Source organism: Aulonocara stuartgranti (genome assembly GCF_965226115.1).
Source record: "Aulonocara stuartgranti genome assembly, chromosome: 20".
Lineage (NCBI taxonomy): Eukaryota > Metazoa > Chordata > Actinopteri > Cichliformes > Cichlidae > Aulonocara > Aulonocara stuartgranti.
The window spans coordinates 9592542-9612226 of record NC_138956.1 but is presented as its reverse complement, the minus strand read 5'-3'; the positions used below and the strand labels follow the sequence as shown (position 1 = coordinate 9612226).

The 19685-nt window shown below is 40.2% G+C and overlaps 1 protein-coding gene across 4 annotated transcripts in view; it reads right to left on the bottom strand.

Moving 5' to 3' along the window:
- Positions 1-19685, bottom strand: part of nphp4 (nephronophthisis 4) — a 175332-nt gene that overhangs the window by 24371 nt on the left and 131276 nt on the right. For 3 of the 4 annotated variants that reach the window (XM_082518729.1, XM_082518728.1, XM_082518731.1), the window contains 5 exons: positions 18176-18336; positions 17412-17595; positions 7260-7394; positions 4878-5077; positions 3258-3463 (listed from right to left, as the gene is read on the bottom strand). In XM_082518729.1, the coding sequence (XP_082374855.1) occupies positions 3258-3463; positions 4878-5077; positions 7260-7394; positions 17412-17595; positions 18176-18336 (886 nt within the window). The remainder of the gene's footprint in view (positions 1-3257; positions 3464-4877; positions 5078-7259; positions 7395-17411; positions 17596-18175; positions 18337-19685) is intronic. The other variant, XM_082518730.1, reaches the window with a different exon arrangement.

Below are 19685 nucleotides of genomic sequence, written 5' to 3'. Positions count from 1 at the left end.
AACATGATAATGCATGTACAGAGAATGCCCACTGATGTAAAAAACCCAATTTCAAGTCCTAAAAATGTAATAGATGAAAACCCGCACACCAGCACACACCTACACGTACATGCATCATTTCAAATCAGTGAGCAATATGTGACTCAGACCTGCAAAAAATACACAGTCACACAATCAAACCTCTTCATGAATTTATCACATAATCTTCCCATTGTTGACGTATCACCCTTTTAGAAGCATATTTACACATATAACTGTGTATATACCTAATTAACAACAGCTTTTGGATGATGAGATTCTTAATCATTCTTAAAACATTTCGAGTTGCATCACAATTTGGTTGCTTTAAATTTCTTCACAGGAAACAATTTTCAGATTTAGGTTCACGTATTGTTTAGGAGGTTTTTCTCCCCCAACTACATAAGAAATAAATGTCTTAAAATGCTTCATAAGCAACACGAGCTTTTATGAAACATATAAAGAGGGTAAGCATGCAATCATGTTTTGTTCCGTACATTAACAGATGATCTTGATAAAGATAGTCAAATCAGAAACATGGCAGCCAGCAGCTGTCATAGTTTTTCTTTTCTGCCTTTATTTCTTTCATGTAGTCATTCATTCAGTCTGGTTTTCATCTGCTTACAAAACCATCTTCTCCCTCTTCAGACTCGCCACTCTCACCTGCCCTGCTTTCCTGCCTGCATCACCTGATCTTCCCTGGCCTCTGATCACCAGGAGCCACTTCACTAATCAACCCTGCAGGATATATACCCTAAGCTCGCAACTGCTACTCTGCCAGATTGCTTCTGTGCTCTTTGCCGTTGCTTTCCAGAAAACTTTTTTGCACCTCATGCCTTACCTGCTTTTAGGACCTTGTTTTTTTTGAAGTAAAGCTTGCTTTTTCCCCCCACTTTTACATCCTGCTCTGGTTTCATTGTAACTAAACTATCTTTGGCAGTATCTACTGCAAAAAAATCATAACACTTATGAAATTTGCTCTCACCTCAAAATGATCAAGTGGTATTTTGGCACATTACAAGCACTGTAAGGTATCCGAAACCATGCAAGATTTGATTAATGTTTGCAAAATCTAAAGTCCTCATTTTGTCTGATGTGTTAGAAGCAAGAAAAATGGACGAGCATAAGAATTTGAGTTTGAAGAGCAAAGGCTGGCCTGTGTGGTCCGATCCAGCAGACGAGCTATATGCTCAAATTGCCAAAAAAGTTAATGTTGGCTGTCAGAAAGATGCCAGAATTTACAGTGAATCACGGTTTATTCCCACCCACCTCACCACTCTAAACTGTGTTCTAAATAACCCTAATCACTCAGGCCACTAACACAGAGACTCTACACTCAGACATGTCCTGTTGCATTGCTTCCAAGCACTTTGTTCTCCAATGTGTGCCTTTCTCTTGTTTTGTATATATTCTTCTTAGCTGTACATATTTCTTTTGTTTGCTACTTATTCCTGCTGTCTTACTATTTATATTTTACTTTTGCACGGAGCATGGGGCACCTATTTCGTTGTTGAAGTACACGACAATAAAGGTCTGTTCCATTCTATTCTATGTTGCGTATTGGGTTGCATAGCTGCAGACCAGTCCGGGTGCCCATGCTGATGCCAGTCCAACAGCACAAGCACCAACAATGGGCACATGACCATCAAAACTGGACCACAGAGCAATGAAAGAAGGTGGTCTGGTCTGACGAATCATGTTTTCTTTTGCATCATGTGGATGGCCAAGTTTGTGCAGTATGGGAATAAGGCAAGCCATCGGACGCAGTGTGATACTTTGGGCAGTGTTCTGCTGGCAAACCTTGGGTCTTGCCGTCCATGTGGATGTTACTTTGACACACACCACCTACCTAAGCATTACCAGAGAGCATGGACACCCTTTCATGGAAACAGTATTCTCTTATGTCCGTGGCATCTTTCAGCAGGATAATGTTCCCTGCCACAAAGTAAAAGAATGGTTTGAGAAGCAAAATGAGATTGAGGTGTTGACTTAGTCTCCAAATTCACAGGATCTCAATCCAGTCGAGCATCTGTGGGACGTGCTGGATAAAACAAGTCTGATCCATGGAGTTCCCACCTCTCAACTAAAAGGATCTATTGCTAACATCTTGGTGCCAGATACCACAGGACACCTTCAGGTGCCAGTGGAGATGCATCGACAGATGAAGGCTGTTTTGGCACAGTAGAAGGACCAATGCAATATTGAGCAGGTGGTCATAATTTTATGACGGATAGGTATAATTTGTAGACACAGATTAAAGCCTGTGTTTGAGGAAAAAAAGTTTCAATTCAAAAAAAGCAAAAAGCATATTTTTTATCAAACTGTCCCGGTTTTGTGCATGCTTGTTCATGGTGCATTATGCATGGTTTTACTGCAACACTTAAATAACTCAAGTCATCATTAATGCCATGAGTGTCAGCTGTAATTTTCATACCATGGCAAGTAAAAATGTGTGCTGAAAAAAAGACATTAAAAATAATAATTTGAACCACACTGATAGTTGAAAAATATTACCAAGACAAAGACAATCACAAGTCTATGAAAAGAGTGTAGGGATGGCATTTGCAATTAATTACGCCCTAATGATGATAATATGAAGGAATAAGGATTCAGCACACCACTTGTTACCTTTTATACACAACAGACTTGAAGCCATCAATTAAGATTTTTAAAAAGGGTGTAGAAGGCCATCTTCTTTCTTCCTCTTTGTTAATGATGGCTCATATCTCAAATTTTTCTGCCCTCACCACGTGGTAATAACGGCAGTATCTGATACTAATGCTGATGACGTAAATGTTTAAGGGATAGGTGGATAGCCTAAATGTGTGTACCCTTTTGGATGGGATGTGTTTCACAGTGAGGAGTGTCAAGTGTGAACACAAAGCATCATTTCCTAAAGCAGCATGAAAATAGGTTCCAAAAACATCATCTCCAGAGCTTTACTGTCACCTACGGAAACACATTCAGAAAGTGTGAACACAGTTTCACGGTGGAGCAAGGCTAGTTATAGTTTGATAATCGAAAACACATACAGTATAGAAAACACATGTTCACAGTTGGTGTGCTAGAACAGGGGCAAACCTATAAACTTGTAAAATCCATTTAATTTTAAAGATTGAAACACGAGCTTTTTGGTCTATGAGAGTGGGAAATATAATTATGGCAGCACATAAAGGGTTAAAAATAGGACATTAGTCTGACACCACCTCACAGACAGCTCACAGTTTATAGGATCTCACCTTAGCTCAGGGTCATCGCTGTGAATGGTGACCGTCTGTGGCACATTAAATGGATTCTTAAGGACAAACTCCATGTACTCTGCAGAGCCCAGGCTAGCATAAAGCAGGTGCTGGGTGGTGATGGCCTGGCTCAGCATGTTGGCGATGCTCTCTGCTTTGCTCTTGGCTTCACTGGGATTGGCCAGCTGGGCTTTTTTAGACTGAGCCTGTTACCAAAGAAAAATAGCAAAAGGCTAAAAAACAATTCAGCACTCGGCTGCAAACTACCATAATTATTACCAACGCAGTTGACAGAGAGGGACTTCATTTTTGATCTACCTTGCATGCTGAAGTTTGCATACACATCATTTTTGTTAAAAAGAAATATCCTAACCAACATAAGGTGTACTCACTCACTTTACCTAAACTTTTGCACAGTTTAAAGTCTCCCAACTCTTTACACTGACTTTTGCATTTTCCCAGATCACAGCAGTCATTTTGAGTCCAATGTTACCATAACTGATGACATTTAAAAAATGATCCCAACGTTGCAGTAAAACAGAGTTTTTAAACATGACATTTCTGATAAGAAAGAAAAGAACGCTCGACTGAATAGCCTATGATTACATGTCATAGATGTGTACAAGCTTTAAAGAATGCTTTCAGAGCAGGCAAACATTCCTTTGGAGCCAATGACCTTTTCAAAATCAGTTTATATTTTCTTAAGCGAAATGAGATAGATCCAGACTTTTATCAGTGCTATAACACTGAGAACGGATCATTGTAATTGATGTTTATTCTCAAACATTAAACTGGTAAAAAAAAAAAAAAAATTCCAAAGCTGATGGAAAAGATGTTTTTTTCATCCCTGACAAATATGCCATTATAAATTTAATGTAAAAACTTTTATAAAGCTCATAATGCCCGTTAGTAAATTGGTCCAAAAAAATAAATTAAAGACCTGAACTTCAGCTTGCCAAAACACAATATTGAAATTTTCCACGGGTTTAGTCCTCTAAAATGATCCCCAGCATCAACCTGGTCAAATGACGGTTGAGCCCAGAAAGAAAGTTAAATCCAAATTGAATTTGAAGAAAGAACTCAAAAAATATGGTTCCAGTGACGCGAACAAGATTGAGTTATATTCCAAATTGTAATAGCTGTTACAAAGCTGTGAAACAAGCAGATCACAAGGTCTTACCACAAGAAGAAAAAGCCTGCACCCATGGGTGAAAAAAATGCAAGTTGTCACAAACAGTTAGTTAAAGTCAAGTTCTTCTAACAAAGACATCATGATGTTAAATGTCTTCATTATGGACCTAGGATGTTAAAGCTGCATTAAAGATGACTTAACAGTTCCAACCATCCCTTAAGACTATGCTCATGACAAGTGTCATATCAGTCTTGTGTATGTGTTACAACCTATCCTGACAGCGTGCCCTTTAACCTCCTGTGCTTTTGTGACTGTGAGGAGAACTCTGAGACATGTTTCGGAGCAAGAAAGCAGGCTGTTGTTGTGCCTCTGTTGTCTTTCTCAGATATCAGTGAAGAAGACTCAGAGGGACAGATTATTGCAGCTCAGCTTTAGATAGGAGCTATTTTTGGCTCACTGTGGACTTAAAGTGCAATGTTTGACCTCACCGCAACCTTTGCCGTTTTAGCATCTTTGCTGGTCTCCCGCTCGCGCACTGCAGCCATGCACTTCAGCTTTCGGTCACTGTCATCAGGTTTGTTTAGGCTGTTCTCCTTGGGCACGACACCGTCAGCTCTGATCCCGCGTCGGAACAATGGCACCCGATCCTCATTTATCGGCAGTCTGTCTGCTTGTGCAGTGTTCCTCGCTGTGAAGTAGAAACAAGCTGCAATCATGAATATATTTACTGAACAGAGTGGAGTCTAATCTCTTAGCCATTTTGACCATATGTTCTAAAACCCCTCCAAATGTCCACAAGAGAGAAGCGCTGACAAATTAAAGTATTGTTGGAACACAAGAAAGAACAGCTTGTTTACAGAAAACAGTCCAGTCAAACAACTGGCACCGCTACAACTGGGCCAAAGCCCTGCTGCTGGGAAAACAAACTCACTCTCTCCTCCTAAATTATCTTTCACCTCCACGGTCATGTGTACTCTTCAAGGACTAAAACACCTAATTAAAATATCAAATTCATCTACCAGTCACCAAATAATCCATCCTCATTTGGACTGGATCATGCAAATTACCCGACTGTTTACACGAGAATTTGCCTAATCCTGCACTTTGAATAACACTCAGACATTAACAAACTTTAAGTGAGAGCTGCTTAAACCATATTTTTGTTATCTAGAACAGCTTTACTCTTCCAACATTCGGTTTGGAGCCAAGTGATGGAGCTCGCATCGCAGCAATGGGAAGATAAACCCAGACTGACTGAAATTGGCCACAAATCTTAAACAGAAATGGGCTGTTTTCAGTGCGGAGAAAAAAAGCAAGTAGTACATCAGGAAGTGAGGGTGAGAAATGGGGAGACCGAGGGGGGAAAAAGAGAGAATGACAGAAAGAAGACATGAGGTTTATGTAAAGTAGTTTATTTAAGCTCTTCAAGAATATTACCTATGGTAATTGGAATGCATCAGACATTAGACTTGGATTAATTCCTTAAGCATTCATCAGATGGTTTTCAGGATCCTCTGAAAACTATTCTTCTGCTTTATTTTGTACTCCTTGTAATGCTTCGGGTTTTGCATTGCATTTGTTGTTAGATATACATCACCTCACTGGTCATAGTGCCTCTGAAATTACTTGTATTTGCTGTGTCACTTTGATAAATAACAGCCTGATGGGATATCTGACACCCTTTCTGTTTTCTACTCCCACTATCACTGTTCTTCTCTGAACCAGTGTCGTTATCAAAGAGGCACTGGCCTGACAGTCACCTAACCTGATAGTGTCCAGCTATACTGGTTCCTTCACAGCCACGGGCAGGCAGAAGTGGGACAGGGATGGTGAGATGCACACACACACACACACACACACACACACACACACACACACACACACACACACACACACACACACACACACACACACACAGCACAGTGCAGCTGCTCTGTTCACAGGTGCTTACTGTTAACTGGCTGACTGGACTCCAGTGAAAGCAATTATTGCGCTGAAAGTGTTTAAATGGCACAAGAAGGTGGAGAAGAGGAAAGAGTTCAATTTAGGAGAGACAAGAGGAGTCGGAGAGGTTGCGGTAGTTAGAGAGGTGCGATAAAGGTAAGACTGTGAGCAAGCAGTGAACAGACTGTGTTTGCACAGTAACAAGAGCTGTGAATACATGATTGCAACAGTTTGTGGAATACAGGCGAACCTGTTCATGAATTAATTATGAAACATATTTTATATACACAAAATGTTTGCTGCTACCTCCAAACGCATTAGAGTGTCTTTGTGTATCAGTATGTGGTGTGCACGAAGCAAATGTTTTAAGAAGTGTGATGAAATTCTTTATACTATTCTAAGCAACTGGCTGATTTGCAGCTTGCTTTTAATCTGTTTTTTATCCGTGTGTGTGTGCGCGCGTGTGTGTGTGCCAGTCATTCACATTTGAGGACAAATTTAGGAATCACATACCAGTTGACTCGTGATGGTTTCTGTAATTGAGGAAAAAATTGGTTTCCCCAGTGTGTTTCTGCCTTTACTTGGAGTGTGCATACACACACACACACACACACACACACACACACACACATAAAACACAAACAGGACTGTGGCTAGCCACCAGAGACGCTTCTGTAAGCTCAATTAGTTTGAAAATTGAGTGGTTCTGTGGTGCAGCCAAGAGAGAATGTGAAATAGATCTGGTTGAGCTGATCAAGGCACAAACATGGTCACTGCCAAAATAAAAGACACTAATTACTCTGTGGCATAAAATACTCAGTAACCTACATGTGCTTAGACATGCACAGAACTCTAAACAGAGAAAAACAGGAAGAAAAAAAACAAACAAAAGCAAAATGCGGTGTGTTGTGGAATAAAATGCTTGCCATTGAGCTGGAGGATGTTCCTGCTGGACAGACTTCCTCCACTGAAACCGCTGGTGACTTCACAAGGCGTGATGATATGCAAGAGAGACTGCATCACGTCTGCTGGCCTCTTTCTGCCAGAGTCTGCAGGGCACCCTTTAGGACAAACAGCAGCTTTTAGTTCTATATACTGACATACGAAACACCTTTGAAAGAACTTTGATTCAGTAACTCTAACTAGCAACCCAGTTATTAACTAAAAAAGGAGGGCTGTACAGTCATTGTGAGACCAGCTCCATCTGTGCTGACCTTCACCTTCACTATTATCTCTTACATTTTTAACACTTGCTTTATCTACTGTCACTGTTTTTCAATTTATTATGCAACAGTGAAACAACTATACGTAACAACTGTTTCAATGAAAGTTTTACGTTTAAAAAAAACATATTTCAACTGATATCTCAGTTCTTATGTAACATAGGAACCCATAAATACCTTTTTGAACACCTGAAACATAGAGTATATAGTGCAATGTCTTGCAAGAGGCATGAAAGTATAACATCAATATTTTGCAAAAGCTGACAAGAAATTATCAACCTTTAAAAATCTCCAGATGAATTTGGCAACACTGGTGAGATTAAGGCTTATTGAATAAAGCTCAAATAAATCAGAATTATAGGAATTAAAGGAGTACAGAACAAGTCACTATTTAGCAGCAAACGGTTGTATGAGACTGCTGTAGTGTCTCTGGATTGCTGAGAACCTCTCAAGGCAGGATCCTCCACAGTCTGGCAGCTGTGCAGAAAGCTGCAGTTATGTCATCCTTAGCCAAAGCTCATAAAGGGAGATTTTTGCTCAAAAGTCATCTGGCTCTGAAATACAGAAAGATTGCATGATACTTTCCAAGAGATGGAGCTCTGAATATTTTGAGATACGCTACTCTGTCCAGTCAAATGATGTAGATGTTTTTGGAGTGGCCGAGTCGATCCCAGATCCCAGTCACAGACAATGATGTTAAAATGCCCAAGTTTATAAAGAAAAAACTGTTTGTGTTAACTCTTAATTACCTCTTCAAAACTACTGTAAGGGTGGTGTTTAATTAAGGTATTAAAGCTAAAGTTGTGCCTTATTGGTGGTATGGTCTGTTTGAATGACAGGTGGATGCTGACACAGGCCATTAGCTGCCTGCTAGCTGTCACCTCCACTAATTTGACACATTGAACTGAACCCCCTGATAACATATGTGGTGTTACTTAGCACTAATCAGCAGGTATCTGTGTCTGTGCAACACACCCATACTGTCCATCTTTTACAAACTCTCTATGATTCAACCTGGTGATTTACTACTGTGTATAAAACGAAATGTCATTAGTGCTGCAGCATCAGGGTATACTCATTAACTCCCTCTATGAAGTATTTTGTCAGACAGCGTGTTACATTTCATGTCTGTCACTTTTCATTTAGCATTTATTTGAGCTAGTTGTGGCATTCTTTTTTTTTTTTAATAATTGCATCATTATTTCTATATTGTGCTTAATTTTTTAGTATTACATAAAATGTCACAGCAGCAGTAGGAAACGTTTCCACCATTATGTTTATTGCTGCAAGCAAGCATAGTTCATCTCTGTCCTGCTGAAAAGCAAGCTTTGGCTGGTTGGGGTATGCATACAACAGGCTGTGTATAGAAGAGATTAGCATTGTGTTTACACTCACATTCTTCTCCTTTGCGCAACAAATTCAACGTAAAATGCATCTCCACTCTTTAAAAGTTGTTGTGTTTGTCCCATATCGCCAAGAGCTGGGATATAGTAAATAAAATAACGGTCCTCCTTGTGAATAACCTTCGTTCATGGCACAAAAAACTGTGCCAATAAAGAAACTTACTCGAGATATCTCACAATACTACAAAACCTACAATAGCAGTGACTTGCAGATAAGGCTACTGCAATTTTTCTCCAACATTTAAGATGTACTGCACACTTTATTTATGAAGTCAATATTTTATCAGTCAAGTTTTTTTTAATGCTACAATAACAATTTTGGAGATTTTTTTTTCTTTGTTTTCAGTTAATCACATGTTATGTGCTTAGAACTGTATCAGGAGCACAACAAAGGCATGCAAGCACAGTCATCTCTTATTGTTTCTCTGGAGGCTAAAAAGAAAGGTCTGAGGACATATCCTCTATGTTTACGATAAAACAACGACAAACAGATTTAAGTTCTCTTTAAAGTCACGTGCAAAACAACGCATTTTTCACTGTCAGTGCTGCCAAAGTGAAAACATTCCAGTGACAGTTGAGGGAAGATCAATACATGCAGACAAGCCTACAGTGGTAATTAGTGGCCTGAAATTGCCAGAAAGGTCTGGACACAAAAAGCTGGCAACACGATGCTGATGGATGGGTTTGTTGGCCTCTGTCTGGTTTGGCTGAGTGCTGGGTGTCAGTGATGAAGTAAGACACGTGAACACAGAGCAGTTAAATATCACCTGGAACTATCTGCCAGTATTTCTGGAATGGGGACTGGCCACAGATTTACACAACCTTATTCTAAAGAATTCTTAGATAAAGAAAAAAAAGATCTCTCACTGTATTAGTCTTGTCATCACATCCGCTCTATGTTCAGGATAGTTTGAATAGCTCAGTTGACAGTTTGGAAAAAACAGTCCCGGGAGTATTCAACCTGCTGTAATTGTGTCCTCTTTTTGTTTCCAGGATGGCAAAAACATAACTTTTCCCTCTTTTTAACAGGCAAGTGGATAAATAAGTGCTTCATGGTGCACTTGTAGCAGGACACTGAATGATGGTCAATATTACAGTTTCTCCAAACATTAATTCATCTAGTGCAGAGCCCCTGCAGTATAGCAGCCACAGGAAAGGCTTGTTTACACCTTTGAATGGTGCTTCACATACAAAATGCCCGCTAAGGGAAGTGACGGGTAATTGCACAGAGTCCCAACCAAAACCTACGACCCACCTTCCTAAGAGCATTTTTAAATACCACAGGTCAAATAGTCTTTTACAGGTACAGGCCTCCACTTGGAAACAGTTAGCTACAATTTACAACACTTGACTGAAGAAGCAAGTCAAATTAAAAGTTTGCAACTGCTTAAATTACAGTGCACTTTGACACGTGCGCTCCCATCACTCCCCTCAGTTTCCAGGCTTTGAGCTGCTTAATTGTATCATAAGAAGTATAGTGTAGTATTTTCTGAGAGGCTGCGGGATACATAATCCAGGATGCTTTCATATGAAATATGGTGAGTGCAGCAATTAAGTGGCTTTACTGCCCAGAACTGACACCTCTGTTAGCTTATAAGAGTTTTACAAGGGTGTGCCAGAAGTACCCTCCAACTCTTTTAGAGGCCAACTTCTTCATCAGCAATCTGATAATAGGCGGCAGCTAAATGAGTAATGGGGAGCTGGTATTGCCATGCAAACAGACACAGACAGCGTAGCTCTGCAGATTAATGGGTGAGGTGTCTGCCGTCCCAATGCGTTCTTCTCATCATCCATCACCTTTCCCTGGCCACACGACTTAGCCAAATGTATTTGTTTTCAGCAGTGTTTCCCAAATATTACAGTAAAGACGTCATCATCATCACCATCACATCATCATCTACGATCAGTTACGCAGCTGTGTAGAGCTCCTTCCCAAAACCTTCATTATGGACCCTTTGTTTATGTCAAGAATGGCTTTGCTGATCGACAGAATTACACAATAAACCATCAAGAAAGTGATAAGATGAACACCGAGTGCTACATGTCTATAATAAAACAAATGGACTGATGATGAACCCAATTATGATCCTCTGATTTAATCATTCAGTTATTTTAATTAATTGGCTATCGCTACAACCATCATTAAGCCCAACAGATAATACCTACTTAAGTGCGTCTTCTGGTTGACGTGGGTGTCGTATTATCTTTTTTTCCTACCTGCTGAATCACAGTGGCAGATTGTTAAGACAGAGCTCGCGGTCCTCAGTACTTAATTACAACGTGATACTCCAGGTTTGTGCTGCAGACAGAAAGTCAGCACAGCGTCTGCTGCTTCACGTTGTCTGTATGGAGGAGAGTAATTGTGAACAAAGTGCCAGGGGGCTGAACTCTATCAAATTTATTGACTGCTTCTCGCTGTTGCATGACAATAACCCTTCTCTGGAGTAACCCACCTGCCCGCCCTCATTGCTCTGCTGGCAGTTCTAGAGGTTAAGGCCACAACAAACCACTGATTTACTGGGCCCCAGAACAAATGGGAGCAAGCACCAAGGGGGTTTCAAAGTAGCCTGCAATATTCGATTTCTTCTGCCTCCCCGTTCCAGGCCACTGACCTTTCAGAATAAGCAGATATTCTCTAACCTCAAGGCTAAAAGCAAGGCATATGAAGTCAGCCGACTACAAGAGCCTTTAATGAGCAGATATACTGTTTGTGCGCCCCCGAGGGAAGTCACCTATAGCTAAACTAATTGTTAGGTAAATTTCCTGGATATTTTGTTTCACTTGTGCCAGCTTCGGGCAGAAATCTCTCGACTTGTTCCTGCTGTAGCAAACGGTCTCTCCAGGGCTTATCAGGCGGGTGCAGATGAGGAGCACTGTGGTCTGGAGAAGGTTCTAATCTGTCTTCTCTACTGTGCTGAAGCAGATACATGCTGTCGGTTTGTGTATGATGTGTTGGGAGAGATGTGTGTATATGAGGACTACTTAAAGGGACGCCAACAGAACGTACGAGTTGGAGAGAAAGGATCTAGCCACGACACAGTCAGCAAAACTAGTTTTCATCAAAAGGCTTTCCTTTCTGTCACATATGGGCTGTTTTAGTGTTGGCAAATATTACTGTCATTTCAGAGTGGATTAAAAAAGCACCTCCTATTTCGACTTTTTCTTTGGCAATGTAAGCAGTTTTACCTTTTTATGAGTCAAATAAGGTAGAATTGGAGAAGCTGTTAAATAAACACACACATTTGGGATCGGGCACCGAAACAAATCTGTGTGAAATCTGAACTAATGACAACTTTTAAATAGCAAAGCAACAGATCAGCTTTAAGTAAAAACCTCTAAATCACCTTTTAAGTGAAAGGGGTCACCGGGTGATGAAGCTGGTGCTGGTTGTTTGACTCTCACTCTGTACTCTCATTAACCCTGGTTCCAGCAGTGCAGGCAACAGTTTCCAGGTATTGAGGTCTCACAGGCCCTTTGCAGGCTGCTTGCCTAATACCAAACAACATCGAAAACACCAACTGGAGTCTGAGCATAGGAAGAGCCCCTGCAACAGAATTTGGTGAAGACCAACACTAATGTAGGGAGAGATTAAAGGAGAGACAATCAGGGGGTCAGATACTCTGTTTGTCTGAATAAAACTGTCGAGAATAAATAGTTAAACTATTAATTTCATGGTAATCGTCTTATTTTGACGGTGAAAGAGATAATCTAACCTGATGTAACCCTGTGCTGGCACTAAGTAAACCTCTAATGCTTTTAACTAAAATCAGTTAAAAATAATAATAATAATAATAATAATAATGATAATAATAATAATACTGTCCTATCATCAAATCTTGCATTTACTTGAACAGTAAATGCAGCATCCTGGCACTTACTATGAATAAAACAACTGTAAAAAACAATGTACACGATATATATGATACATATACAATGACACATGCATATGAATATCATGTGTTATTTTTATATATATCATATTGTTTCAATAGCACCAGGGTTTACTAAAATTGCAGAGATAATATTGTTATCCTTAGGTCCTACTGCAGTGACAAAATCATCTGGGGAAATCTGCAGCGCATGTAAGGAAAGGATTTTCGGGGCAGCCGTGAATGTTCACAGTCCCACAGAAGGAGCCACTGTTTGAGTTCAGTATACACCCCTGTTGTGGTTTCTTAAGGCGTCCTCAGGCTTTAAAGCTTAAAATCTATGAAAAACAATGTCTTGTTCACTTCTTACATTGTTTATTTATTACTTCATTCAGATTTTATCTGTACCCATCTGACTTCAATCTATTCGCTTTTCCTTCCCTTCTTGTTTTAGAGAGACAATAAATACATTACAAAGCCATCAGTCAGTGCACAGTATCCATCTATGGAAAAGCTGCTTTACATGCTGCTCTATGCTTTACATCATAATGACACAATGGACTAGAAAGCTTATTCAATTTTTGTCTCTTCTCTGTCTTTGGGTTGAAGTTGGTCACTGATCGTAATGCTTTGATTAGCACCTCCCTTTAATGCATCTTTCCCTCTGTTTCCATCTCAGCCCCCCTCCCCTCCCCACCCCACAGAGTTTATTGTGGGTTTACCAGAAAAAATCAATAAAGCATCAGAGTTTTCCTCCTGACACACCAGTCAATCCATTTCATGGGACGTGCAGGCGGTCGTCATGGTTTAAAGACTCCTCATCTGCTCCCATAGTGCTCTATGTGGGAGCACTGTCATTCTTCCTAATATACTGCAGCAAAAAGCAAACCCTTGATCTCACAACTCGCTATTATTCAACTAAGCCACATACTTTTGTCCTTTACGACGCTATTAATAAAAGCTACTTTATAGAATGATTGAATAGGCCTGACAGCATATATCATTACCATTTAATTAATTACTTGTCAATCCCACCTTGTGATAATTAAAAAAGGATATCATTTGGTGTTTCACTCTTTTTCATTTGGAAATGACAGTATGCCACTCATTTTTTTCAATAAAGCCTAATTCTGATGAATTCCCAAAGGAGAGAAGTAAAGACATGATTAATAGCATGCATGACTGAGACACATAAAATTACAAAAGGGGCCGAGCAGTAGGTAGTCAGGTCTGTGTTGCTTGTGAATTATAAAAGGCTTGGGGGATGATAATATAATGACACATGTATATCATATATTATTTATAATATAAATCCACAGTGACATCAGGGTTCACTGAGAATGCAGAAATAATTTAACACAACACTAATTTTATCAGTATTACCAGAGTCGTATGATTCCCACCCTTGTGTTCATTTGACAAAGTGTCTAAAGTCTATCTTTAGACAATTTGCAGCCTGCTGCAAAAACATACATTTTATTCCAATTACTTTAGTTCAACATATGAGAAAGACAGACATAAAATAGTATTTTTGCACCAACAAGGTGATTCCTTAAGAGGTATTAGTTGGAAAGTTGCGTATGTCTCAGCATTTTCAGTTGATCCATTTACTTTTGGCTGAAACCTCATTTGAAACAGTGACAGTGGAAGGGTGGCTGTCAAGAAGCCATTCTTAAGCAAGGGCAAAAGACAGAAAAGGCTGAGGCATGCCAAATTATGCCAGAGCTGGACTCCAAATCAGTGGTAACAGATCTTACGAAGTGATGAATTTAAATTGGAAAATTCTGGTTCATATTCTGTGCAATATGTACAAAGGTGGTCATGAGAGAAGTGCAACAGTGAGAGTCTTGTTTTCAAAATTATGAACACATAAACAGGGTCATGTGGAAAGCATTTGATTGGCTACAGCTTCATGTTTTAGCATGCCAATAATCCCAAAACACATTCCTAGTGCAGTAAAAGCATACCTGGATAGAAAAACACACATTGGAAAGCTATCAGCCATGGATTGGTCTCCCCAGAGCCCGGACCGTATTGGATAGGTTAAGGCCTTTTCTGTCCTTTTCTGTAAATTTAGTTGGATTAAGACGACCACTTCCTGTATATGTATCAAAATAAATTCCAAGCAGCAACAGGGGCCGCATTATGCCAAGCAATAGGTGTCTGGCTTTTAATTTGAAACATTTGTGAAGGAAATGCTGAGTGTCACTGATTATACCTTAAGAGCAGTACCATTTTATAAATGGAAACTTCACTATGAAGTAAATCAACTGGAATTATTGAATGAACACAACTGAATGAGCATTTCTGCAAGAGAAGCGTCACAGTGCAGAGTATTAGACGACTATTGGTGTGAACTAGACACTTCCTCTTATTGTTTTTGATAAATGCAGTTTTCATCAGGACCAAATAAAAGATGATAAAACAGAGGCTACAAAATATGGCATAGAAAGTGACCAACGTTTAAGAATTTACCAGATCAGACTACCTCAGGCTGCTGAACATCATTCTATAATAACGCTTCACTGAAAAATTTCTGCTGCTGCTGCCACGCACGCCTCCATCATTGACATTTTCAAGCAACTTTCCTTCACCTCTCAAGCTGAAATCCAGGCGCTGTATCTGCACAGTATCACCACAAGTACACAGCCTGTCTCTCAGCTTGGCCGGTGGTCCTTTGTTGAGCCTGTGCAGTGGGGATTTAAAGCCAGGGGAGAAGGAAAATGCTCAATCCATATAGGAGCCTTGTAATCCTTCCACTGAACTTAAAAATCAGAGAAATTGTGGTTCCAGGGTTCTCATATTATATCAGTGATATACTCTACCTGTCCTCCTCTCATTTTTGCCATCCTGGCTCATCACACAACCTGCCCACGCTCCGTTACACCTGTCTGTCTATATGTCTGTGAGTACAAGAGTGCCTACCTTTCAGGCATGTATGAATGGCTTGATATGCATCTGTGCTTGTGTGTGTGTGTGCATGCGCATGCATGCGCGTGTGTGTCCTTTCCATCAAATGCTGGCTTCACATCCTTCACCACCCACCAAATAAGAGTGCTGATTCATTATGGCTTGATGACAGATGCTGAGAGAGAAAGAGAGACGCGGTGGATATTGGAGAGGTGAGATCGGTAAAACAAACAGCCAAATAGAAGGTGGAAGCGAGCGTGTGATAGAAGGGTAAGAGGTAAATGGATGAATAAGAGAAAACAGGAAGACAGTGATAAAGAGTGAAGAGAGGAGGGAGAATGTGAGAAAGGCAGTGACAGATGGAAGCTGAAACAAAGAAAAGTGCTTGCAAGTACTCCCTCCCCAAATTGATTCTGACTGTCGGCCAGGGCGCCTGATGGATATCTGAGCCTTGATTGGAATTTACATGCCAGACACAACCCTCCTCCTCGCATCCCCAGCACACCTAATAACCCGCTGCGCTCTCAACCTGCTTTGAGTGATAAGCCCAATGAGAAAGTGCTGGCATATTTAGCCCTAACAATGGCACACCGAAGAGTTTTGGAGGCCTGGAGAAGGATGCATTGTTTATGAGAGGGAGTATCGTTTCAACAGTTGATTAATGGCAGGGAAGCTATCGTCAGCTGCCATCGCGCCGCAGGGGCACGCCGGGCCCAAATTGGATGAGCGCAAAGGAAGAAGCAAGGTGTTCAATTGCTAGACGAAGCGGAACTATCACATCAAGATATTTTTGCTTTGGCACAGCGTTCGCTTTGCAAGCCTGCACACCTCTGTTTGCCGGTGTTGGAAATGGGAACTCTGAACAGCAACAGCAGTCCTGGTGATCCACTGCCATTTCTCAACTCTACACATCAGCAAGAGTAAATAGACAACATTACTTCATAAGGCTCCAATGGAATATGACCTGAATATAAAACACTCATAAATATTTCAGATGTAGAGGGATTACCGAAAGTGGATTTTCCCATAAAAGCTCAAACAAGTGTAACTCTGTGTTTTCCAGGTTTTGCTTACATTTACGTTCACATTATCAGAGCGCAACCGCCGAACCATTTGCACTTTATCACACACACTCACTCCTCCGTGTCCCAGTGGAAGCCGAAGAGTGTCTGCTACCGGCAATAAAACTTGCGACCAACTAAGTGGCAGGTCCAATGAATTCTTTCCAGTGCTTTAAGCGTAGAGCTTCTTCCGTGTGTCCCCAGTAGAACATGAAGATAAACGACAGTATCCAAAATCTCTTGCATACAGTATATCCATTAAAAGTCATGACAGCGGGGAATTATGGTCATCGCAGCCATGGAATACAGATCAGTGATTATGCACAAGAGCCTAAGGTTTTTGCAGAGTCATGAGATGGTTCTTCAATTAAAGGCACTGAAAGAAGACCTTGAATAGTGATCGTGCTGTCACACCTAAGGATATTATTTTGTTCATCTCTCTCAGTTGGCCTTGTTACAGTTGAAAAACGTTGCCACAGCTACAGCTGAGCAACAATTTATTTAAAATACTCAAGAGAATTGTTGCTTTTTTCACGACGTTGGTATTGTTATGCCAAAGCAGGAAAGTTACAATTGAGCAATAGAGTTGCAACTGAGTCTTTCTGTACTTGCCAATGTTGCCTGTGCGTATGTGGAGCCGGCCTCTGACAATGGTGTGAACCGTCATGGGGCTGGAGGCAGAGTGTCGACCCAGGTCTGGGTTTGTCAGTAAGGTATCCTCTCCTACGTAGTCAGTGGTCAGTACCTCCACCTCGTGAAGCGCCTGTACTGCCGATTTACACTGACGCAACATGTACTAGGGATTTAAAAAAAAAAAAAAACTCAACATGAGAAACATTGGTAACACCTTACAATTACTACACTATTAAATATTAGTAAGGTACTCATTCATCATTTAGAAAACATTACTCCTAACTGCTCTAAATGGTTATTTCTGGATTAATAAATTGATAAAACATGTTTAATGACAATATTTTCAAACTTTATAAATAATGGGAATCCATTATTTATAAAGTATTGCATTAAGTGCAAACCAATTATTTATGATCTCTTAATGAGTCATGGTGACTTTTAGAAAGTGTAACATAAGTATTAACAAAGACTTTAGAGGCTTATTTGTACATATAACAATTATGATACTCATTTATCATAATTGTTGTGGGAATAATCAGTGACAATACCAATGCAGAAGCCTTTGTTTCCTGTTCTCAGTTGACAGGGGGGCATACGGTGTGGTCTGAACTTGCTGTCTTTCTTGTATTTCTCATTAACTCCAGAAGTTTTTGGAAAATATCAGGTGAGCTGAAGTCCAGTGTTGTGGTTCTAAACCATAATAGTCACATTATGATCACAGGTTTGACCTCACAGGCTTTTACCTTGAGTTCGATTGCAGTAGAACCTATCAGGAGCAAGGAGTCACTGTCCCAGATGTCAATATGCATGGCGTGGAGGGCCAGGTAGCGAAGAAACCAGCGCTTCTCCCCTGGCTTCAGGAAACTATCATCTACTCTGAACTGCAGCTGCAGACCTGGAGAGCCTGAAGAAGGAGAGAGAGGACTTCAAATAAAAGAAAGCATTAATGTTAACCTAATATGGATGTGAACGTCTGAATTACAGAAAAGACAAAATGACAACAAATATCACTGCCCAAATATAACTGGACACCAGTTTATTTTTAACACAGTCAAGAAACAACAGCCTGACATTACTGAATGTATCCCATGGAGTAAACAAACTACTGCAACAATCAAACATGTTCAGGTGATGTACTGGATTAAATACACTACTGTGCAAAAGTCTTCAGTCAACTGATTTGTTTGTTAAGTCACTAAAGAGTGGCTAACAATCATTTGTGCATAAATAATGCACCTAACTCAAGGGATGAACCAATATTGTGTCTAAGACTGATCACTCATCATCTACTGCTCTTCTGGAGTGATGAATCCCAATCTGAAACTTCTGGTTAAAATCGTTTTCAGTATGTACACAGTAGGTCAAGAGAAAGCTACAACAATGAGTGTCTACAGCCATCTGTAAAACATGGTGGAGGCTCTGTCATAGCTTGGGGCTGCATTGTAGCCAGTGGTATTTGGAGATCTTATCAAAATTAATGGATTTATGAACACAGAAAAAATACCACCAGATTTTGATCTTCCATGCAATACCATCAGGAAAGCATCTGAATGGCAACAGCTTCATTTTTAAGCATAACAATTATCCGAACACACTGCCAGTGCACTAAAAGCATACCTGTATAGAAAATCACAGAGTGTAACACTATCAGCCATGGATTGGGCTCCACAGAGCCCAGATGTCAACATTTCTGAAGCAGTGTGGGATCATCTTGACAGAGAACAGAACAAAAGGCAGCCAAGATCCAAAGAAGAGCTTTGAATGTCTTTCAAGAAGCCTGGAGAACTATTCCTGAAGATACTTGAAGACATTGCAAAAAAGCTGTCTAAGACGGTTCAGACTGTGCTAAAGAATAAAGGTGGTCATATCAAATTATGATTTTCAAGTTTGTATTATACTCTTTTTTTGCTCTTATTTACTGTATTTTCATGTCTGTTGGCACACGTTTCAATACATGGCTGCACCTATTACCCATTTTCCTTTGGAAAGATGAAGAAAGAATGGTAGCTTAAGTCTTGCTATTCTGTGTCTCTTCTTATAGTGCTGTAATTACGGTTGTGTAACTGCCATCAGTAAAGGTATGAAGCATAGCACTAACCTGTGTTATTACTTTGCCACATTTTACTGTGAGATACAGAGAAAACAGAGACTGACTGATTAAAACATTGTCAAATAGCTCAGCTAATGATCACAAATCCCAGTTGATTCAAGACTGGTTAAATTTAACTTCTGAAGAAACAATCAACCACTCAG